Below are 25,321 nucleotides of genomic sequence, written 5' to 3'. Positions count from 1 at the left end.
CATTTGTGTACGTCTCTAGAGGCCCTATTGAGGAAACAAACAAGTGAGCCAGTGAAAACACACTTAATTCTAAGCAATATTCTATTGTACTCACTTTGGCAGTTGCTAACATCCTCTCTCCTCTCTGGCAGGATTTCCAGTCTCTGCCCTGCAAAATATACAACCTCAACCAGCCATTCACCAGTTGTTGTTTTTTTGCAAACACTTATCTTTCATTCAATAATCCTTTTAAAACTGCCAACTGTTGTTTGAGTCTGTTCTCTGAGTCTGCTTTAAGCCAATACATGACATTCAGAGACTTCTGCTGGTTCCTGAGCACTGAAGGTCATCTTGATTGTCTTGATATGAGTCATGTTTTAACATATATTCCATGTCTGAACCAAATGTGTTTATAGATTCATTACATTCCAATCAGTTTTACTAATATAACAACAACAGTCATAATACTAGTTACATCATATTATAAGATAAAGACCCTGCAAGGTAAAGCAATAATAGAGAGAAATTCAGAGAAACCCCCAACAATCAGAGGACTCTCTATAGAAAAATCTCCCTTTTAATGGGAAGAAACCTCCAGAAGAACCAGCTTCAGGGAGGGGCAGCCGCGTGCTGTAACTAGTTGGTGTTTATGCGTAGGAAACAGGACAAAAGTCAGACTGTGGAAGAGAGTCACAGTTTATTAATGAGTAATGATTAAATTCAAAATGGTGTGAAGAAGAAATATTGAATTTATCATAGGAAGCCCCAGCAGCTCAGGCCTGTTGCAGCATAATCGAGGGGCGGGCGTGGGGGTGGCTGTGTGTGTGTGGTGGGGGTGCAAGGTCATCTGATCAAACCTTAATTATAACCTTTATCAAAAAAAAAAACCCAAATCTTACAAGTAGAGAGGGTCTGTCTCCTGAATCCAAAGAGGTTCCACAGAAGAGTAAATAAAAAGTAGGTCCTTGAAAGACAATTAGACAATTCTACCATCTATTTTTATGAAAAGGTAACTGAACCTAATATATAATATAATATAATATAATATAATATAATAGTACATGGGAATGCAAACGTTAATCCCATCTAAATTCAAAATCTCACCTCGAATCTGTTCTGTATGGCACAAGCAAGTAAAAGACACGTTTTTAAAAAAATAACCATTTACTTATATCTGCATTGTAGAGGTTGACTTTGCCTCCACACTTAAAACAGAAAAAAATGAATACAATCAAGGGTTCATTGAGGGTTCATCCCCCAACTGCCAAATCTCATGGCATCTCATGGCAGTTGGGGGATTTGGCAGTATACTATGTGGGGCATTTCCATCCCCCACACAGTATACTATCTTTATACTAGACAGTGTAAAGCGGGTACAAAGGTTTAGTTAATAATTTGAAGTATAATCAGCTTGTATGCAAATTAATGTTTGCTACACTTGATGTAACCTAACTCTGACCATGAGCATCACAGCCACTGAGCACCAGTCCAACACAGTGCACAGTTTACTAAAAAAAAACATTTACCACAGCTAGCCAACCTGAGATGAGACGAGTCCACAGTCAGAGGTCATAAGAGGACCATTCATCCCCTTCATTTGTGCTGTTTCTAAACTTTAGGGATCCTGAATCCTGACTGAAACTCTTCAGATAAAGACAACAATTGTCTTTTGTCTTCTTTGTAGCTCTAGCTTGTCTGTTTTTTAAATCTTCTACATGACTATAATAAATATTATGTATTCTTTTGTCTTCATCTTCTTTCAGTTGCTCCTTTTAGGCGTTGCCACAGGGGTTCATCTGCCTCTTACCCTATCCCTGGTATCATAGGCACAACACCCCTCTGTATGCCTTCACTACACTTATGAACCTCCTCTGAGATCATCTGCTTTTCCTCCTGCCTGGTTCCTCGATCTTCAGCAGATTAGTGTCTCCTGTGTTATATATTTTATTTATTGATGTTTCCAATTTGGACTAATAATTAAGGCATTTCTGGTTACTCCATCTGAAATCAAAATAAAAACTAGTATTTTTCCAGAAAAATCTAGTTGGATAGATCATAACTTAACTATGAGAAAGCTGCTTATATCTACCCTAGGTCCTGAAAACGTGGAGTGACCAGGGAGTTTGTTACAAGAGGCAAATAATATGATAATAATCTGATTGTAATTTACACTAATCTGCACACAAATAGAAACCTTATCAAGAAGTGGAGTGGGTGTGCTTAAATTTTACTGACATATTAAAGTTTGCCCAACGACAAACCATAAAATTTTATTTTCAGGGTTTTTGTTGACACCTACTGTCAAACCGTAATCTATACAATTATATCAAGGCTTATATGGTACTTTTGTAACAGTCTAATTTGTACTACATGACAAAATAAAAAGGGTACATTAAAAAAAAAAAACATAATGGCCTACTTTCTTCATCAATTTTGTATATATTTTTTTCTGCAGTGATCCATTTCTTCACTCTGGCTGAATTTCTTCCAATGTAAAGTAACTTGCAGCTCAGAAAGCTCCTTCAGCACTGCCTTTCTATCATTTGCATTGTGTCATCTCTAATGCCATTCATTTTTTAATTCATTCATGTTTCCTGTCTCCCTTGAATAGATCTGTATCTGTCTGTCAGTCAAATGTGAAATCTCAGAAGTCAGTGATCCGTTTTTTGGCAAAACTCAAAACCGCCATATTTCCATTTTTTCTGAGATTCCAGGTGTATTAACTCAAAACAGCTAGTGAGACACTGTGAAAGAATGGGTCACTTTCAGGATCACAGTGATTTCCAGTGTGGTACCATGATAGGGTGCCACCTATGCAATAAATCCAGTCATGAAAATTTCTTACTAAATAGTCCACGGTCAACTGTTAATGGTTTAATAACAAAGTGAAGGCAGTTAGGAATAACAGCAGCTCAGCTACAAAGTGATAGGCTACATAGAATTATAGAGCGTGGTCAATGGATGCTGAGGCTCATAATGTCCAGAGGTCACCAACTTTCTGCAGGATCAATCGCTATGGACCTCCAAACTTCATGTGGCCTTCAGATTAGTGCAAGAACAGTGCATAATGAGCTTCACGAAATAGGTTTCCATGGTTTAGCAACTGCACCCAGGCCTTATTTCAATGCAAACTGTCAGATGCAGTAGTGGAAAACACACTGCCACTGGACTCTAAAGAAGAGTCTGGTGTTCTCTGGAGTGACAAATCCCACTTGTCGATCTGGCAACGCAACTTACAAATCTGGTTTTGATGGTTTCCAGGAGAATGGTACTTGTATGACTGCATTGTGCTTAGTGTAAAGTTTGGTGGAGGGGATGGTGTGGTGTGGAGTTGCTTTTTCATATACCAAATATGGGCACGTAAACTAATCTCACTTTGCTCCTTTGAAGCTGAATGTTCAATTAGCTTTGAGCATCCGTGAACCTACCCAGAACAAGAGAAACTGTAATTAAGCATAATCATAATTCCTCAAGCATGCATCCATCTTGCATTGTTGTACAATGAGTGTAAACACACACACACACACACACACACACAAATAAAAACAGACTGGCAGTGTTTTCCAATGTTTAGTAAAACTATTTAAAATGCATCTGACTCGTTATCCATTTTTCACCAAACTAATTCCAATACACAAAAGAGAACAGAGCTGTATCTTCTCCAACAATCAGTCTCTCACTTAACACTGAGTTTCAGATTTTGTTGTGGCATAGGGGAGAGCCAAGATTTTTCAGGCAGTTAAACTGATGCACTTAGAAAGTCAATGATGTCTCCAGCAGTGGAAACTTGGTACAAATACACACTCGCAAACTGCACTCAAATAACAAAACTCATGCTGTGAGAGGAAGCAAGTGAGTACTGGTTATTTTCACAAAGCAGGAAGACACCTACAGATGAACAATCCCACACAAAAAGACGGAAAGATTGACGGGTAGAATTGGAAAAAAATCAAAATGTTCATGGCGTTCAGCCTGCCTGACTTATATTTGTGACTTCATATATGATTCATCTTTTTCTCTTTCATTTCTTCCCCTTTTTTCCTTTACTTTCTTCCCATGTTTGGTTTGTATTTGTGTTTCTTTACACCATCATTTTGCATCAAGATGGATTAGCTCCACTTTCCTCCAACAGTCCAAAGATTTGCATTTTAGGTTAACTGATTATTGGCTATACGTGTCTCTCTGTGTCAACCCTGTGATAGTCAACCCAAATAGCCCAAAAGAATCTCAAATCCCATTTAAATTTATTTGAGCTCAAGTGCTACACCTTAGAGAGAAACAAGATCTCTTTGGATACATGAGCAGAAAGTGCAGTCACTGAATTATTTTCATGCTATTCAGTGACCATTACCAAATAAAATTAACAATAAGTGAATGAAAGACATTTCAATATTTCTCAAATTTGATTTAATTTTGGAATAAGGTCACACTGACGTCTTTCTTAATTGTTTTTCTTTTCGCCCCTTTCACTTTATTCTGAGGTTTTCATTTAGGCAAGCAAACTAAAATGTGGCGCTTAAATGAATGCATTATGTATTAGCAAATTGTACTTAACACAACACCAAGTGAGGGTGTGGGTGGTACCTAGAGTCTTTGCAGTTGCAGCAGACAAGTGCAAAGACTCCAGAATAATAACACTGCTCCACAGGCAACTAAAATGACTAAAAGTGATGCAGGGGAGCAAAACAGAAACTCTTGAAAACAGCAGTGAAACATCGGGAAGCCTGATTCCTCAGACAGCGTTCGCTTGAGAGAGCTTATGGGGATACCTTGATGTTTTCTACTTAAATTGAATACTTTTATCTGTCAGGCACTTGTCAGGCGACAGTAAGAAAAAGTTACTCCTCAGGTAACCTAAAGTAACTGCTGCAGTCTCTTTAAAAGGACACTGCTCGGCAAAAGTTAAGAATGCATTTTCACAATTTCTCAGTCAGTGTTTTGAAAAGACAACAAAAGGCAAAAACGATCAAATGTAATAACTCAGATAAATAACTAGAGGACTTGAATGAACACTTAAGAGGCTGATAGTAAGGTAAAAGCAATTTGACTGATGATGATTTTCAAAAGCATGACTTGAGAAAGGTCTTAAAGGACCATATGAGTAACATCAAATAAAAGGGAAAGACATTTTACTACACTGTGCATACAAAATAAGTGTGAACCAGATTTTTAACAATTTTATAAAATTATTTTTATTGACAGTAAATTGATCATATAAAGACATGGACAGAAAAGAAATAATGAGAGATATAAAGAACATCAGAGGTTTGCTTGTTGCAAACAGGTTTTTTTCCCATTATTTATGATTTTTAGTGATTGTTTTTACACTGTGTTTAATAAATTTAGATGAATACTGCTGCCATTTATCTTTCAGGAGGATCAAGGAGGTATGAAGAGTTGAGAGGAGTGAATTGAAGGTCAGTTCATTAATAGTATGATGCACTGTACGATGATGTATGATGAGACTGTGCACTGTATGGGAAATATGGGAAATGTTAAATAGGAAGTTCAGAATAAGTGATTGTTATTATCACCATGGCAGTCTGATCAGAATGTAAAGACTACAGTCGCCAGTGTTGCTCCAGCGCTCATTTTATTTTTAGATAAAGGCACTTTTAACTACATGGACTACTAAGCTCAGCTAAACCGCTCCACATGAAGAGAGTGGAAGGGAATGCAGTCCTTTAATCATTTGTGCCAGGTGATTTCCATTAATTGACAAAGTAACACAGGAGCCAGTCGGTGATAAGAAAATAAGGACAAGAATTGACATACAGGAGCTGGAGGAGGAAGCATGGATAAGCGAGAAAGGGTAAATAAAATAGGAATCTTTACACCACATTGTCATTATATTAGAAACTGTGCCTGTATAAAACATGCTCATCAGTTAATCAAAACTTGGGAACTAACTATATCATATGCACACAGCAGCATTTTTTTCACTTGCTATAGTTGCCTCAAAATATCTTTGTGCCTCTGTGGCTACTGCCAGGCTCTGTAAATCCTTACAAGAGCTGTAGTGCAAAAGAAAATTAGTCAGGTGACTCATGGAAAGGAACACGATGCAAATTTAGGAGCTGATGAAGAAAACGATACCAGGTGTAGAGGTAGAGGTCAATGCTGAGTGTCAGTGAGGGCAAAAAAAAGCTGAAAGCAAGTGCAGGCCAGAGTTCTTGGACAAGAGGATTCAGTTAGCCGACAAAAAGCTTTACTTTGTTCAATGTTTTAACAGTAAACAACTTGAAAAATTATGTCACATTTTTATAATAACATACTCAGCTCCTTAGCACATTTAGAGCTCAGTATTCTCTCTCTGGATTTGCAGATGTGATTCGACATGGGAGGAAAAAAATCAATAACTCTAAAGGTTATCAGGTTTAAGGATACATGTACATGTTTCATCTGTTTTTCAGTAAAATAACAATACACCATATACCTTTGTATAGATTTTTAAAAATATTTTTGTTATGCAGAATCCTAAACATAGAATTCATTGTCACAAAAACAATATCAGCCTGTCTTGGTTACCCTGACCTGATCAGCTTAATTATTACAAAAAAAAAAACCCCTTTCTGCACCGCATTTTGTTTCATATGAACATTTGGAATGAAAGTGACAAATTATGAACATTACTTAAACCTGTTGCCACCAAATGTCCTCTATGCTTAGTCCTTTTGTCACGTACAAAGGTAAAATTTATGAATTCATTGTATGTCGCACGGATGTTCCCCACATTGCACCGATCCATCATGATGGGCAGACAGAACATGTATCAATACATCAACATTTGGCATTTTGCGTCCGTCATGCTTTGCATGTGCATAATTCTACCGTATTGTCCTTTAACCTCTTTATTGATTATTCAGAATAAATGAAGGTGGCAGTTACAGTGAAATATAAGCTTTCGGGTTAAAATAGGTTGAACTAAATTGTACATTTCCCCTTTACTGTTGTTTGATTTGGGACTTTGTTTCATCCACAATCCCCTACCCACTCTGTCATATACACTCATGCCTGTGGCCTTTCTAGCGCAAAATAAATTGCGTCTAGTCGGCTTTTGAACAGTTTGAGAACAAGGAAATTGCCATTCACAGGTCCCAGGTTCCATGGAGACTGTAACATTTAATTAAATATCCTTTAAACATTTTTTTAAAAAATTACTATTTTAGGGGACATAAGAAAAAAATTTCTATGTGACAATCTGAAATCAGAAAATATATTAGAGCCATTTGCAAAACTGCTCATCTCAATCTGAGCCACTCTACCTAGCCGCGACTCCTTTACATTTTAGCTGCTTCCTGTGTCAAACTCAATTGATTGACCGTATAAAACAAATTGAAATTCAATTGCTTGCAGGGGGACATGAAAGAATTACTTTTGGAGATAACAGAGTGAAGGGAAGAGGGACTCCTCTCGAACAAATTATTGACTGTGAATATGAAATAAAAGTCATGCTCAGTGTGTTCCTGCGAGAAAACAAATCTAAAGATCAAACAGGAAAGGAAGCAGGAAGAAAGCAGACTAATTGCCAAAGTCACTTTTACTGTGTAACTAATGGATGGCTATTATGAATTCTCCTTTTCATTATATGGTTATAACCATACTTTGGGTTTTTTTGTTGTGTATGAAATAGATATGCTATAGCATACACAATCAATGTTGTGGTTTTAGGTGTTGAACATGATTATTCACACCTTTTTTGTAAATCATCAATGTTCATGTTCTGGTTTCCAGTCAGTTATACTTTCTGCCTCCTGCTGGTTTTATGCTCCCCTTATAAGATATCTAAATGCATTTATAATGTATATACCCAAACATCAAACACATTAGCGGCTGTATAAAGACCTGCTTATAATAAGATTTCCCCAGCTCCTAACCCTGCCAACATGTTGACCAAATATGCAGTAGCTTTTACAAAATTACTCGCTACTAACGGGCCCCATCTTCAATGTTATGTCACTGAAATATCAAAACAAATAAATATCAAAGCCATCCAATTTCTGCTGCTAGAAAGGACAAAAGCAGATCTCCGCAGTTTAAAAGCTTCATCTTCTATAGCATCTTATTGCAATCTATTAAATAGCTGTTGCAATATTTCACTCTGGACCACACTGGTGGATTTACCACCATCTGACCCACATTGCCATTCCCAGAACTATATTCCTCGTGCGTCTAAAGATAAATCAAAAGTTTGCAAGTTCAAGGCTAGCTGTGTTTCACTTATTTTGTTTCATTCATTTGTTTAGCTGAGCAGTGATTTAGTCATATTTTGACATTATTAACTGAAAACAGGAAGCCTCATCCACCCCCTGCTTAGAACTACCTCAGATTTACAGCAACCTTTCAACCTGGGCGACAATATAGTTTGGTTTAAGGCACAGAAAAATATAGGTATTATTATCATATTATTATTATTATTCTACGAAGACTTTGTGACTCTGTAACTATGTCACCTCACTTGCTCCCCATCAAGCTTGAAAAAACAACCTATGGAGTTGTTTTGATGACGGGACATGAAGCAATATTCATTTCCTGCAGAATCCCTGCTTACCAGATTTCTTCTGAATTACAGTAGACACTTAGAATAAATAAAACTCTCCCTTTCTCCTCAACTCCCCGTGGTGATCCTGTGTCCTTTGATCAGCCTAAAACGGAGGCTCCTTTCCATTCCTTATATATGAATATGACAGAAACTGGGTGAGGTGCTTCATTTTCACTTCAAGAACAAACATGTCTCAGCTACATTTCTGTCACCACAAAGTCTGTTCAGAAGTACGCGTGTGCAAGCATGTGGAATATTCATTGATGTTGTGATCAGCCTTTCAGGAGAAAGTCCCTTTGGAGCAGTTTAGATTTAACAAGTCTCCAGTGGGGGGTGAGAAGCAAGGGATGAACAAAGTCACCTGAGGATAATTGGGAATGCAGACAATAAAATAGACTAGACAAATTAAGTGAAATGGGATGACAAAGTAAACGTGGAGCTCCCGAATAACTCCACTTTTGTAATGTATGCTCTTCTTTCGTATAGCGTGATTGATCTAACATTTTGTGTGATATCTGTCACGTGACCTCAGAAATGTAATAAACCAAGGTAAATGTTTGCAAACAAAAATATCTTTGTGATTTTCATAATGTATGTTGTCTTTAAATCTGTAACCACATAAACATCAACTACACACATACTGCAGCTAAGCCCCACAGAAGATTGGATCTTCTTCTAACACCATAAATAATATATCAGTATTAAATTTAAACATTGTCATTTAAATAAATCAGTATTGTGACCGGAGAACAACCTTAGTTGATTTCTTTCTCAGTGTCATACAGTTAGTCCCCATAAGTATTTGCACAATGACACAATTTTACCTCTGTACATCACCACATTTGATTTTAAACTGAACAAATAAAGCAAATAATAATAATGTGTGACTGAAGAGCAGACTTTAAGCTTTACTTCAAGAGGTTTAACAAAAGTATTGTATTCATTGTTTAGGAATTACAGCCATTTTGTACATATTCACCCATTTTCTGAGGCTCAAAAATAATTGGACAATTAACTGACAGGCATTTTGTGTACAGGCGCGTCCTATTCCCTCATTATTCCATGACAAATTTAGCGGGTAAAATATCTGCAGTTCATTCCAGGTGTTCCAGTCGTATTTGCTAGCTGTTCACGGAAACACTGTTCAACTGGAAAGTAGAGATGCTGATGTGATGAAGTCATTAGGCTGAAAAACCAAAATAAAGCTATCAGCTATCAGCTTTAGGAGTGACCAAATCAACAATGCAATACATTTTAAATTCTTAAAAAGAATAAACGCACTGGCCAGTTCAGCAATATCAAAAGGCCTGAAAGTCCGCTGAAGATAACAACAGTGGATGACAAGGAGAAAGGCAATCGCCGCCAAGGTTTATAAGGTACAAATCATGATGTTACACTAAAAAACCAGAAGACCTGATTAGGTTTTGTCAGAAAAGTTAAGAGCCTGAACACTTCTGAAGATAATGATAACAATATAATTTGGGGGCTGACAATTAACCTGCTCCAGAAAATTGGGTAGAGAAAAGTATGGAGAAGGAAGGGAATAGCTTGTGATCTGAAGTATACCACATCATCTGTCAAACATGGTTGAGGTAATGTTGTGGCATGGCTCCAAAGTGAACTGAGTCATTAATATTTACTGATCATGTGACTCTTGTTGTAAGTAGCAGAATGAATTGTGAATTGTACAGATAATAAAAAATACAGAGAATTGCACACTGCTCAGATTCAGCTAAATGATGGAAGCTGGCTGGATAGCACTTCACAGTGCAAATGGATAATAACTGAAAGCATACTGCAAAAACAGACCAGGACTTCCTCCATCATTTCCTCTTTATTGTCCAAATACCTGACTGTAAAAAGTAAATATGTTACTTGACCCAGCGGTTAGCTCTCTTTAGCATAATAACAAGAAACTATTCTCTAAGTCACAGGTGTCAAACTCTAGGCCTCGAGGGCCGGTGTCCTGCAGGTTTTAGATGTATCCTTGATCCAACACAGCTGATTTAAATGGCTAACTCAACGTGTCTTGCAGTTCTCCAGAGGCCTGGTAATGAACTAATCATTTAATTCAGGTGTGTTGACCCAGGATGTTATCTAAAAGCTGCATGACACCGGCCCTCGAGGCCTGGAGTCGACACCCCTGCTCTAAGTTAACAATATCAGCTTATGATCACCACTAAAGTGAAACGTTTAAGCTTGATACAAAAATAAAATAAAGAGCTTAGAATCTGTTGTGTAAACTTCAGAACCATAACATACTGCGGGCAACCTTCATAGGAGTGTCAAGCATGTAGTGTGACTTTAAACACATGTTTTACTGCCACAACTATACCAAGCCCATCTATGAGGGCAGTGTTGGTTACTTTTAAAATGTATTCCATTACAGATTACAGAATACATGCCACAAAATGCATATTGTAACGTATTCCGTTACTTTACTCAGTGAGAGTAACATATTCTGAATACTTTGGATTACTTAATATATTATTATGCTTTTTACAACTGCATGAATGTACCATTGCTGTGTGATTTATTACTATTACTGAAGGTTATTCACCATACCAATAGCAACTAGATTTTAAAATCTCAATATAAAATGAGTTACAGTAGGGTGGACATTAGGTAAGGCTGCACGTTTTGCAGCGATCTTGTATAGAAAACTATTCCGCGTGTATATAAAACAGGTTTGCGGCTCCGAGCCGTAAAGGGACCTCCGTCGGGTTCCGTGTCGGGCTCGTAGCTGAAAACTAGCTTTACTTTGTTGTCTGGGTCAGCTTTGCTAAGGAGAGACAGAGAGAGGCGTTGAAAGGCGGCTCCAACGGAACTTATTGTTTCGGAGGAAAACACGAACACAGTGTACAGTCGAGTCTTAATAGCTTACTTACAACTGGGCTCGTCAGGCACTCTTCTTGGCTGCAGTGGTTATTATTATATTTATATGCTTCCAGCTCCCGTTTCTGGTCAGTGACAGCTCGTACTTTTCAACTCTTTTTCTCCCTCCCTCGCGCTCACCGCCACATAACGGGTATGTATGCCAGTCCATTCTCCCTGTAGCACGGACTACACTGCCCATGAGGCTACATTCTTTAGGGCTATGCCTCTAACACTCTGCCTTCATATTAAATCATTTTTTGAACAGTCATTTTAAAAAATATTTCTTCACGTCATTATGAGACGTGAGATTGAGACACAGGCATTTGAGCCTCTTAATGCGTGTTTTGTTTGGGTTTCCACCGGCGTGGAATTACCAAAAATAGAGAGGGCATAGCCTAACATATGAAACAGGAAAAGACCGCCGTGTAATCCCTTTATTTCAACAAAGTAACTATTCTGAATACCACCTTTTTAAACGGTAACTGTAACGGAATGCAGTTACTCATATTTTGTATTTCAAATACGTAACGGCGGTACATGTATTCCGTTACTCCCCAACACTGTATGAGGGTGACCTTAGTTTTGATCTCACACATGCAAAGTTTTGTGAATATGTCCTTACATGATCAAGATGTTATAATTTTGTCAAAAATTGCTCACAAACCAGCAGTAAACACCAGCCAACATACTCAGAACTACCTTTGTGTTAGTTCCCACTACAGGAGACTTCGCCACAACCACATTATTTGAAGCACAAACAAGCTGATACACAGACACAAGGTTCTGGATGGTAATTAGCAGTCAACCTATGTAAAGTGCAACATCAGGTGGTAAACAGTCATTTCCTGGTTTGTGATGTGCTCTCTTATGAGACTGTTGGGATAAATCAAACAACTTAGAGCCCCTTGGGGAACTGTTTGGTACTCAGCACTGATATTTGTTAGCCTTTCTACACTGGGGAACTGGACTCTAACCAAGACTCCCTGTTTCTATTTTTCTCACTGCTACATTTTGAAGTTTGGGTGACTGGCAGGGCTGAGCATTCACACTTATAAAGGTTATAGGGAGCTTTTAAACTGCCAAGTTTATTTCTAAAAGAGCTGTCTGTCAAAATGACTGGCTTTACACAGATCAAAACACACAAGCTGAGACACAGTTACTCAAACACACACGTGCACACACATTTTTTGCTATTCAATGAGTGTGTCAGTTTGTTTTATGGTGTTTTTTTCCACAGTTCGTATGCCGAGTTGTTCATCTCACATCGAAAGCTATAGCACCAGTGCTAATTTAGTAATATCATATTGGCTGTGGATGAAGATAAAACTCAAATAAGCTGTATACCTCAGCTCAGAATATTTAAGTCTATAAACTTTTGGCAACTACTTATTAGTTGCTGGTAGTTTTGTGTCAGAGCTCAGAGGTAAATATTTTAGTTAAGCTGTTAAACATAAATGTTGATTCACGCTCCTGTTTACTTCATACATGTGTGCTGTGCCTAGAAAGCCTTGGATAAAGAGCTTCCCAGTTTATCTTAGGAAAGCAATGTGGATGCGTACTGTAAATTTACAATAAGCATAAAAGGCTTACATTTTGGAACACAAAACTTTTTGTTTGTTCTCAGACTGGCCTCACTTTATTGGTTAGCTGACAGTTTCCAGCCAGAAAATGCATACAACAAAATCCCTGTGTTAAACAGCTTTAAAGTTGTTTCTTACACAGATATTCCCTCGGAAAACTCAACAAAGACAAGGTGTGCAAATAGCATTCACAATCACACAGCTCGAAACCAGACCTACACTGACCAACGTTATCCCGTTATCAAAAAGAACATACAACCTAGAATATCGTCCAAAACATCTGTCATGTTTGATTCTTGCATTCTCAAATTAAATACACACAGTAAAAATGCTTTATCATAAGAAATATTTGATGCCTAAAGAACATATATCCACATGTATCCAGTTAAATGGTTTACAGTTATACCAAATATTTAAAATAATCATAAAGAAAAGAAGCTTAACACACCAACTTATACAGGAAACCACACACACAATAAGCCAAATGAGAAATTGGTCCCTATTTTTTATTTTTTTCAGTTTAATTCTTATCCATAGATCAAATGGCTCTCTGACATCTGTTCCTTTGCACAATTGACACTCTGCTCGGGTATTTGCTTCTCATGGAAAACGGAAATCAAACCCAAAGGAATTGTGTTTTATTACAGATTTACTAGTGCCCAAACCACTACAGTTAATAGCATCAACAAGGCTACAGAATTTGTTATTATAATTAGGAAATTTTAAATAAATAACTCATTTTTCTATGTACAAAGTACAACACATGCTTTTCTTAGCGTTGTAACAATCATGGAACAAATGTATACAACAGGCTTCTGTGGTGAAATGAGAAATGTGCATCTTGACTGAATCCTTGGTACAACAGATTGATAGATAACGACCTATTCTGGTTTTGGATGGGGGGACAACATTGAATAGAGGATTTCGAAAACAAAGGTTCAGAATCAAGTATGAAATATGATATAGCTTTTTAGGCAGAAAAAAAAGCTATATTAGTTATTAGTAAGCTATATTAAATTATATTATATTAGTTTAGTTTTCTAGGCTCCCTTATTCAAGAATTAAGTAAACTAGAACTGTTACACAAACATAATACAACTTCCATGACTTTGGTTAACAAGTTTGGGTGGCTATCGTTAAAGGCATAACTGTAAAGTCAACACAGTTTCACAGTCCCAAAATATATACTGATGTACAAATATATCCACATTAAGATAGCAATCCACACCACATAAACATGATATGGTGATATGAGCCAAAGCTGAGGCGTAACTCCAAGATGCGTGGGTGGATTTATCTACACACCTCCATGGATTTTATTCAGGGACCCACTCAAGGTTACAGGCAGGTGACACAGGGAGATATGGTTCTTCAGTAGCTGATAACAATCAAAGTGTGAAGCAGAAGCAAAGCACTTTATGCTGCGTTTCATTTCTTCAAGGGCTTCAAAGCATGAGCTTATTCACAAGCGCTGCTAAACACACGATATTATATCCAAAGCCTCCTTCAGTGTTCCATTTCCAACACTTAATTGTGCAGTATGGTAGACTATGAGCAGCTGCTTGATGACTTGTGGAACACTATGTCTCTCTGTCTGCCTGATATCATCAATTTATTATTATAATACATCTTGTTTGGTATTGTTATATATTATTTTGACACACATCATCACCTTTTTGCCCTGTATGCAGTGGAGGGTGCCTGTTTGAGGAACCCATGCAATGAACTTTGCACATCACCCTGTACCTGTAAATTTACATAAAGTTAGTCTAAAATCAAAGCTAAAATCTTTTCAGGCTACGTGTCTTTGCCGACCCTCTCTTCAGCTCTGTGAAGCCACATCTCTAATAGTTTTGCAGTTCAGGAATGTTTTTGTAGAGGTCCAGTGAGTCAGGATTGGAGAATGCTCCTCTTTGTGTCACCTCCCGACCAGCAATCACTTGTTTTACAGCTACCTCCACCTTCTTACCGCTGATGGTATACTGTAGAGGAATAAAATAAAGGCTGTCATTCAAGAAAAATGATTTTTCTATTTGCAGCCTGACAGAACAATATAAAGTTTTTTCATAACTAACTGATAGATTTTTTTTTTTCTTACAGGAATGTCTCTGGTCTCCAGCAGCAGGGCGGGTACGTGTCGAGCAGACAGAGCTTTTCTAATGGCTCCTTTAATCTTCGCCACCAACTCTGGACTGAAGGGCTTACCAGGTGCCATCTTTAAGAACAAAATAACTCTCTCTTCTCCGTCAGCGTTGTACTGTGGAACACAAAGACTGTCTGACACTTCCTCAAACGCCTCCACTGCAGAGAGGAGAGCAAAGGAGAGGGCAGAGGGCAAAAAGGCAAACCAAAAAAGATAAGACACAGAGAGAAAAAGATGTGAGAGGTGAAAAGAAAATGAGAGTAAAGATTAAAAGAACAGAAAAGACAAAAAGTGTCCAAACTAAGCAGCGTGAGTACGTACGGAGAATGGCAAGTGAGTAAACTTTAAAAAGTGGACAATGGGATGGCAAAGTCTTATTTTTCCAGGAACATAAAAAGAACCATGACTCAGAACCATTTTCTTTTATTATCTTACACCCACACCCTACTCCATCTGCAGATAAAGACTCACCAATGTTGTAAATCTCTGAGCTGCCGAATCGGACTCCGTTGGGGTTCAGCGTGCCGTCACTACAGAAAAAACAGACTTTCTAAATTCAGAGCTGGCGTTCCTGTAATTGCGAGCCATTTTGCCACAAATTTCCAGAAGAAAAAAATGACTCTACAGCCTAGAGTTGTGACAAAATATCACGCAAAAGGGTATGAAGTACATTTAAGCCTGTCCTGATGAATCAATAAAACGTATTGATTGCAGTTAATGGCTGACCTTCTGCCCAGCATGACAATGCCCCCTGTCTTTGGATTGATTTTACAGTAGTCTCCGTGGGCCCACACCCCTACAGAATGAGAAAAGGAAAAATTTGTCTGAAACTTTGATTTTTTTTTGTGCATACCTGAAGAACACATACTAAAAACAAACATTAAAAAATGAAGGAGCAATAAATGCTAATAAAAGCAGTTACATAATGTAAGCACAGATAAATTTAAACTGGGTGATATTCCTTAAAGGGTAGCTGTACAGCAGGGGTATTACAGGTGTCTCTTTATGTACATGTAAACTGTAAATATGTTTCTATTTTTACACAACATTTGTGTGGTTACCGGGATATGTAGAAAAGTATGCTTTATGATATTTGCTCTGATTCTCGTCATTCCAGAAGTGTGTTGGCTGGCAGGGGATTGGCTTCAAGCAGACAAGCTCCCCACTCTCTCCCCACACAGGCTCACCTGTTAAAACACATATTTCACAGGAACAAAAAGTTGCGGTGTGTGTTTCCCTGCAACCCATATAAACCTGGGCACACATCCATATGCACAAACACATACGCGCATAAGAGACACAGTATAAATCCTTCTCTGATAAAAACAAAAAGAATGTGTGTCGCTCTCAGAGAACCTGATACCTTTAGTGTGTGGTTTCACACAACCCTAACAGCCTCCCTCAGGACGGTGTTATAGGCTTAAAGACTGACTAAAATAATCCCAAACTCTTTCTACAAAACTGCCTTTAAATTATCCTTCAATCCACTCTCCTTTGAGGTGGTGGAGACATGCCAGTACAGCCTGCAGCAGGGAGCTGGGGAAAGAGGGACTGAAATCAATGACAGAAACCTAGAGGGCTTTGAAGACTTCCACCATGATAAAAAAAAAAAAAAGAACACCCTTTTTATTTGAAATTAATAATTTAAAAAAAATGTGTTTCGCTAAAGTTGGTCAGTATATTGGTCCAGGGAAAGTTCACACATTCCTTCAGTTACTTTTTGGCCTGGCATATATATATACATATAAGCTCCACCATCAGTGACATGTAAAATAAAGGGAGCATTTCTAATTTCCTTGGTAACAATTTTTAAATGTTCTTGTGATTAATTTTCCTTATATATATATATATATATATATATATATATATATATATATATATATATTAATACAGCCTGAACCTGAAAGTTATTTAAAAGCTGAGCACAATCCCTTGACTCTGTTGCTCTATTGTCCCCATACAGTAAATCTCTTAATTGCTATTGAGGTTGAATGAAACAGAAAGTGGTAGGAGGGATTATTAAATTCTGAAGAGATTCACCCAGAGTCTTACCGTCAGGGCTCCAGGCTTCCACAGCCATGCCGAGATTTCTTGATTGAATCTCACCTCGATACACTGGAACTGTTGGGTTCTGGCCCATGAAACACGACACTATGTCAGTGCCACCTGGGAAAAGAGTTGAGAGAAACCGGGAAGTTTTCCATTATATTTCTGCAACAGACATATAATTTTTCTAAGAAGTTAAAATTGACCAGCTTGTGTCTTAAGATTTTGTCATTAACGCTGTTGGAGGAACCTTGACCTACAAATAAGACAGAGCAATGGGAAGTCTGTTAACTCTGTAGCGTCTTAATAAATTCATTGCTTTGGTTTTCATTGTACCCTGAATAAAGTCAGTGAACCCTATAACAGTTATAGCAAGGTTTTCCCATTATAACAGAGTACCATCTGTGTTTCAAAGAAGTGTTCTTTTCTTTAAAAGCAATTCTTGTTTGTTTGTTTTTCTTATTCCTCAGTGAACACGGAGCTGATGAGCGATTCTAATTGTGATTTCTCCTACAAGCACTGTTGCTCGTCTACATGTATTTTAGCAAACTTTATGCTGGCTTTTTTATTTCTGTTTTAAAAGTGGAATCTCCTCAGCTCTTGCCACAAAGAACCTGGGCCAAACATTACTATTGCGCCTGTCCTCTGGATCTTAAACTTTATAAATAATAGTAAGAGCTGTGGTAACAGGAACAGGAAGTTGCTTTGGTGATTCTTCTAGTCTTAACTTTGACCATGTTTGGCATATACTTATGACGCCTATGATAAAGACAATCGTTAGTTTCCATATTTCCATATTCCACTTATTTATCACCATTTCTGAGGGGTACCAATAATTTTCTCTACAAATTTTTATTTCAAAAACTTTTCAGGAAGGCGTAGACCATTCTTTAATCCTTTAGAGTCATTGGATGTGCCAGTTTAAGATGACCTAGCAGCAAGACGCAGTCTCCCTTTTAAATTATATTGAAAGTGCAGACAAAAATAGATTGAAGCCAACAAAATTGGGTATGCTTCTGTTTTAGACACATTTTACTGTAAATAGTCAGAAGTCTCTTAGATATTTTATGATGTGATAAAGATAATGAATCACATTTAGTGTGGTAGTGTGGTAGGACTAGGGTTAGGGTTAGCACATATGATGACTTAGACCTCAAATGGTGAAACTGGTTCGAGGGAGGCAATTTGTACGTTTTTACCTTATTTCATTTAGTTTGGAATACTTGGAATGTACAGAGCCACACCCATATCACGTAACTACGTAAAATATCAAGACATCCCTCTTTTTATGTATTCTCCTTTGAACTTGTACAGTATCTTAACTCAATTAAGAACTCCACTAACCCAAAAGCTATAAAAACTATTGGTGTTTGTGAAAAAATCCAAATCTTTCAATCACTTTATTCTTTGGCTTGATCAGTTACTTTCCCCCTAGCATATTTATATTGTTGTTTCTGAATACTGTTCTTGTATTTGTTTATTTATCCATACAATTCTTTTGTAAGTACAACACCATTATTGTGGTACTGTTTAATTCCATTTTGTATTGTACTGATGTTTAAATAAAGGTTTATAAAAAATAATAATAATAAAAAAAACTACGTAAAATATCAGCAAACACTGACCAAGAGACATTGTTACACTTAATACCAGTGTCTTATATTTTTTTGCTCCACACACAGGCAGCATTAGCTCGCTGCTCCACCTTCATTGACCTATATAGGAGTTCCTTCCCTTTGCAGCACTTTCCTAAAACTGTCATGAAGACGCACACATCTATTCATCTCTTTCTACCTTCCAATCATATACCATTTCTGACACGTTCTATTCATCTCCCTTCTTATTGTTTGTTCTCTACCTCCCTATTTCGTTCCACTCTGCGTGACAGATACCATCCATCCATCTTGTTTGCTTTCTCTCAGTTGCTCTATGCCCTTCTACTGCTCCTTCCTCCTTTCTCGCATTTCTTTGTTCTTTACACTCGTTTTCTCCGTCTCTCTTTCCGGCAGGTTCTTTATTGAGCTCTAATTGGCTCCCAGGAGGAAGTAGAAACTTTGTCTTCTGATTAAACACACACACTTATAGTAGGACGATATGCAATTAGATTAATATTACATTTACCTTAATAGGTGAGTACAAACACACAAAAATACATACATACACACACAAACAGAAGCACATTTACGCCAAAAGTCAATGTGGTTTTCTTGGGATGCCTTCCATCATCTGACATGTAGTGTGCATGTGTGAGTAAGGTGTATATACACAAGAGTGCAACGTGTCACACTGATCTGATGCTCCTAACAGCAGTGACTATTTTGAAGTGAAGAAAAAGGTTTTTTGAACTCCCCAGTTAGTTTTCATAGATTTTTTGCACATGTGAGTGTGTGCACACACACATCTTCTTTCATTTGTGGAGGTGTTACTGCTTTGAAAAACTACCGGCACAGTTTGAGGTCAAACAAAGCCACCGACTGAGACAAACCAAGCAACCTACACAGCTAACCTACGCACGAATTCATATATCCAAAAATGAACTGAATTGAAACCAAAAACTAAAGGAAAATTGAAAAGATGACTTGGTAAATACTTCAAAATTAACAAACAGACACACAGAAGAGAAGAGAAGAGAAGAGAAGAGAAGAGAAGAGAAGAGAAGAGAAGAGAAGAGAAGAGAAGAGAAGAGGCAAAATGGGTGTGGAGAGCTGACATATGGAGAGTCAGATGGAGGTATATTAGGATTGAGTAAATCCAGCAGTGAAAGTGTTAAAATCACCCACTGAAGAGCAACAGGGGTCTGAGGTCCCTGCTGAACAGAAAACACACAAACACTCTCCTGATATACACGACAATCTCCATTAAAAGTTTTCACAACCCCAAGTAGACTTTAACTGAAGCACATGTTTATACACACACAGTGACACGGGGTAAAATCAGCAAGGGACCCACATATATGAGCATTCAGAACACACACACACACAGCATTGACCTCATGGGTCAAGGTTAGGTCGGTTGGCAGCCAAAAGGGTTGCAGCCCTCTGTTGCCCTTGGCAGCAAGATGGAAAGTGACTGGGGCAGGACCTGCTGTTTCGAGTCACACATACATTCACAAAGAGCCAGCGCTATAATTCCAAAAGGACGAGTCCAGATGAATATCAAATTGGGTCTTCTTCACAATTCACCACTTTAGCTATCATTTTGTTCAAATATTATAACACTATACTGTCAGAGGAACAGGACAGGAACAGGTTGAGCTCTTTGGAGACAAAGTCAGAGAGGCAAAGCTGAGATGGTTTGCACATTCTAAATAAAACATGTTTGATGGCCAAGCAGCAAGGTATACAGGCATCTGAAATCTTCTACTTTTTTCCTCATACTTCTGCTGCTGGAGTATGGCAGTCCCAAAACCTTATGGTAAAATATAATGTAATTTGGCACAATGGCTGAACTGATGCACCTCAACGGCACTGTTGGGCATAAACTCATTTTTCTAATACCAAAAGCTACAACAGTTACAGAACCTACTGTTTCCATAAGCCATTTGACTCATTAAAAAAACCTTTACAAAGTAACTATAAAGAATCTTTAAAGTGGAGGAAGAAAACAGTTTTATCTGTTCAGCTAACATGGTTTCTCAGTGCCTCTGTTAAGTGATACCATTTAATACTGAACTTGTTTTATTGACTTACTAACGCAATTAAAAGGGGGATGAATACAGCTTTGTATTTACATGGAGCTAATAAGCAAAAACTTATTTTTCCTTGATTCGTTCTATGTGTTTGTCTCATAAAAGTTGTTGATGTGTGTCACAAAATCGTATGAGTTGTTGAGTAACAACCTATAACGCAAACAAACGAAAATGTGTAATTGCCATAACCAACTATTTTTGAAGTTTTCAGCAGATTCTTAAGCCTACAGCAAATTTTGCACAGACCACCTTCCTCACTAAACAGATTTCTTTCTTCACTTATCTTACAGACTCTGCAGAGACACAGATATTTACGACAAAAATAACCTAAGAAAATCTGCTTGCAGATTTCTTCTGTTTATTTTCCATCTCTCACCAGATTTCTGCCTGTGATTGACATTTCAGCTGACGCTTGTGTCCAGCATTTCGACTTACATGTCATTGTGAGCATGTGCAACTTTGCATATGTTTGCTTGTGTATTTGAGGCTATATGCTGTACCCATTTGGGCTGTCATTCACAATGGCTGCGTGTATGTGTATGCAAGCGTGACATTCCAAGCTGCTTCTCAGTGTGCGTATGTGTGTGTGCTTGTGTCTGTGTTTAATACGTCAGTCACCCAAGCTCTGCTAAATGTTAAACGTTTCAGGACTCACAGAAAGAGACAGATAGCATTCTACTGGCCTGACAACATCACAATGGGCTGAGAAGCACTGTGTGCGTTAGACCCATGCGTGTGTGTGCATGTGCGACAGTTGTGGGTGGTGAGGAATATGTAGCCTTCTATACAATTTATTGTTTTATTATTATGCATCAGTCCTTTTGTGCTTGTGTCACAGATGCTTTTCTGTTATAGCTTTAAAATTTCAAAATACAAATACAGTATATATTTGAAATGTTTTAAAATACTTTTTTTTTTAAGTTTTCTAAGGTTTCTGTCATAAAGACATTGGGAACCAAACAATTTGTTGCTCAGACATCACATTATGCACCAGAATCATCTTGGATATAAATATCTTGATTTGTCAATATATATAATATATAACATTAGGTTAAATATAAGTAATCTTACATTTACATAATCCTTTTTTTCTTTCATTTTTGTCAGGGATGTTCCTTACAACTAACTTATTAGTTGTTTAAACACGAGAGAAAAAAATCAAAGTGGTCAACTAGTCTAAATTAAAGAAAACACTCAGAACACATCTAAAATAAACACAATCTAATGGACAAGGCAGGACATTGCATTTGTATTTGGGATCAACAGGCTTGCTAGTTTTGCTAGTGCATGTGTATGTGTGTGTTCTAATGTGCTCTTCTTCAGTTTTGTGAAAAGCACTTTAGGGAGAATTTCAAAAGGTCAGAAAAGCTCATGTTTCAACAACAATGAAGTATTGTACAGTTATGATAAATGTTAAACTGGCCAGTTCACACGTTAATGTTAGCTGTTAGCTGTTAGCAATTAGCCGTTTACCAAAAACCTCGCCTTAGGGTGTCACAAGCTAGTGCCAGTGTTGGTCCCAAGCCCAGGTAATTGGGAGGGTTGTGCCTGGAAGAGCATCTGGCATAAGATTTTTGCCAAATCAAATATGTGGATCCAGCTGCTGTGGAAACCACTGGAGAAAAACACAGAGCAGCTGAAGTTACCTTTATCCAATAGCCACCTTAGCCATCTGTTATCATTAAGGTAGTGGTTAGCAGCTATGGCTAATATTAAAATGATAACATTAATGTGAGAGCCAGGCAACAAACACCATCAGTCTTGTCTGCAGAGTTGTAATGGATGGTGTTAATTTTACAGAATAAAACAATTACGTAAGTCTAAAAAATGCCAAGTTTCTCTGAAAGTACCAGACTGAAACTGAGGAAAGTCTAGACACAAGATAACAGCCTACCTGACTAACTCTATTTGATTGGTAATTAAAATGTGGATCAAATTAAAAATAAACAGAACTTGGTTTCATTTGTTAATGAACAAAACAGACAACAGATCTTTAGCAATAACTGGAGAAAAAAAACAACAGCTGGCACAATTAATCTTTACTTATTGTGCAGGCATTTCATGCATTATGTTCCTAGTTAAGCAGCTATTAATTTGAAGCGCCACAGATTGTCTGTCAAACTTTTATAAAGAATATATTATAGACAATAGTTTTTTTGTCAAACCACAATCTGATTAGCAGAAAATGCACTAATATACACCAGTTGAATATTTCATTCATTAAAAATGTATACTATAAATTGTTCTTATTGAGTAAAAGCTTGACATTTTTAAATTAATTAAAACTGTAATATTAATGTTCAAGAGAAATATTTATCTACAGTGCTTTTTAATGATTAAATGATTTTGTGTCATAATTCTAAAAAAACAATATGTTGTTCTTAAATTCTTAAGTATTAGAAAAATAATATGTGTCCTAGCAGGGTATGTGTTATTGAGTCACCTGAAATGGAGCCCAGCAGCACGGTGCTCTTTATGCAGCGGTAGACATAGTCGTAGACCTGAGGTTTGAGAGGAGATCCAGTAGACAGGATAGTGTGGAGGGACTGGAGATTGTGTGTTTCTGCTAGAGAAGGAAAACACAAAAGATAAAAATAAATAGCGAAAGAAGATGAACAATAAATTCCGTAGTTTAGTTATTAGTAATACATAACTGCGTTTGAAGTCACTTTTTGAATACAACCTAAAATGTTCCTAAAATGTTGAGTGTTAAAAAGTCAGTGAGTTCCGGAAGTACAATAAATTTGGATTGATTAACTGGTCAAAAATAATGTGGTCAAATTGGAAAATCTGAAAAGATTATTTGGGATACTCATTTGCTTAAAGATAGAGCAAATGAGCAAAAACATTGGTTTTTGATCAGACTCAATATGCAGTTGACCTTCTTGTACTGAGACAACAATAGTCACACTTTTATAGTGAGGCTGCACATATTTTAGAATTACTGGTCTGGGATCAGTTATCACAGTGGTTCCCCCCCCCAAAAAAAGCCCAAACCTAACCAAGTTGGAGTCACCAATCATTTGAACCAAATTAGTAAACCAAACACATAAAATGGGTATTCACATTTGAACAGCTGTGGCTTGCCCAACTTGTTGTGTTATTGTAGTTTGCCACCCTGATGTGACAGAGCATGCAACGTACCGCACACATCGCTTTAGCCATCCTCAAGATCCATGTGCATGTTCTCTGTCACACACATACGCCCAAACCACAAGCCAATAACACTCTGGGAACTAATAAGGTTCCAGCAACTGGCCCTTGCTCTGCGCACACACACACAGTTGGACTTTTGCTACCCCCCACCATGCCTCCAGGTGTCCAGTCCAAATGTCATCCTAGGGAAAAGGGCCTCTCCGCTGGGGCAGCCAGTGAAGAAGCTCCCACTATCCTCCTCGGGCCAGTGGAGGCATGCATGTACACACGCACGCACACACACACACACACACACACACACACACACACACACACCAACATCTCCCTTTGCCACGCTCTCTTTCTCTAATAAGCATCCAAATGCACACACACAGTGCCAACTGGATCAAGTGGCTGGCTGACTAATAGGGGTGGGGCAGCGAGCGGGAACAAGAGAGCGAGACAAGCACAGAGACACAGCAATGTTTTATTTTTTTTATGCCTTTCTGTTTAGTTTTAGAATTAGGAATGGATTCAGCTCATTTAAAGTTAAAGAGAGACGCACAAACAATGGGCAACAAATGCAGATTTGTGGCGATTATCAGGATGCACTGTGCTACATGGTGACACTTGGTATATGCAAGTGTCTTCTGTTTGCACTTCTGACAGAAAAATTGTTAAGCCTGGTGACTGCAATTTAGCCATACACTACAAATGTTATTACTGCAATGTGTATGGATGACACACACAGAGCTCTTAACACACACAGCTGGTTTGGTACTTTACTTGGAATCCTATTTCAGTGTCCCACTATTTCCTGTACATTGTACTCCTGAGTGTAGATGGACAACAAAGTCAATTTAGACTAAACTCACATTAAAACCATTATATTTTGATTTGATGAAAATCATGTAATGTTTCTGATATGCCATATAGGCTTAATAAATCCTGGACTTCACTGTGATTTCTTCATGTTTGTTTTAATTTTTCCAGCTGGTAGCGGATGTTTAAACCCATCAATTTTCTTCCACAAATTAGGATAACAGTTGGGCTACAGCCTATCCCAGCTGCCATAGGACAAGAGGTTGGGTACACCCTGGACACAATGCCAATCTAAAGAGAGTTAACACAGAGAGACAAACAGCTATTTCTGCTCACATTCACACCTATGGCCAATAAGAATGTCTTCAGGCTGTGGAAGGAAGCTGGAGAGAGAACCCACGCAGACATGGGTGGAATACAGACAGCCTGTGGATTCGAACCCAGGACCTGTGAGGAAACAGTGCTAACCACTGTGTTACTTCAGAAGTAGCTAAAAATCGCCCCCCAAA

At 37.8% G+C, this 25,321-nt stretch overlaps 1 protein-coding gene across 1 annotated transcript in view; it reads right to left on the bottom strand.

Annotated features, from left to right (window-relative positions):
• Nucleotides 1-13,016: 13,016 nt before the first annotated feature.
• aacs (acetoacetyl-CoA synthetase) overlaps nt 13,017-25,321 on the bottom strand; it is a 42,843-nt gene continuing 30,538 nt past the window's right edge. The window contains exons 12-18 of the mRNA XM_087849297.1: nt 23,299-23,421; nt 17,174-17,287; nt 16,183-16,308; nt 15,848-15,917; nt 15,593-15,651; nt 15,077-15,279; nt 13,017-14,960 (exon numbers count right to left, since the gene is read on the bottom strand). Coding sequence (XP_087705423.1) covers nt 14,823-14,960; nt 15,077-15,279; nt 15,593-15,651; nt 15,848-15,917; nt 16,183-16,308; nt 17,174-17,287; nt 23,299-23,421 — 833 coding nt within the window. The 3' untranslated portion in view covers nt 13,017-14,822. The remainder of the gene's footprint in view (nt 14,961-15,076; nt 15,280-15,592; nt 15,652-15,847; nt 15,918-16,182; nt 16,309-17,173; nt 17,288-23,298; nt 23,422-25,321) is intronic.

This window comes from Neolamprologus brichardi, chromosome 12 (genome assembly GCF_056152115.1).
Source record: "Neolamprologus brichardi isolate AB-2024 chromosome 12, ASM5615211v1, whole genome shotgun sequence".
NCBI lineage: Eukaryota > Metazoa > Chordata > Actinopteri > Cichliformes > Cichlidae > Neolamprologus > Neolamprologus brichardi.
The sequence above is the reverse complement of the archived record's forward strand: the minus strand, read 5'-3'. Positions and strand labels throughout refer to the sequence as shown.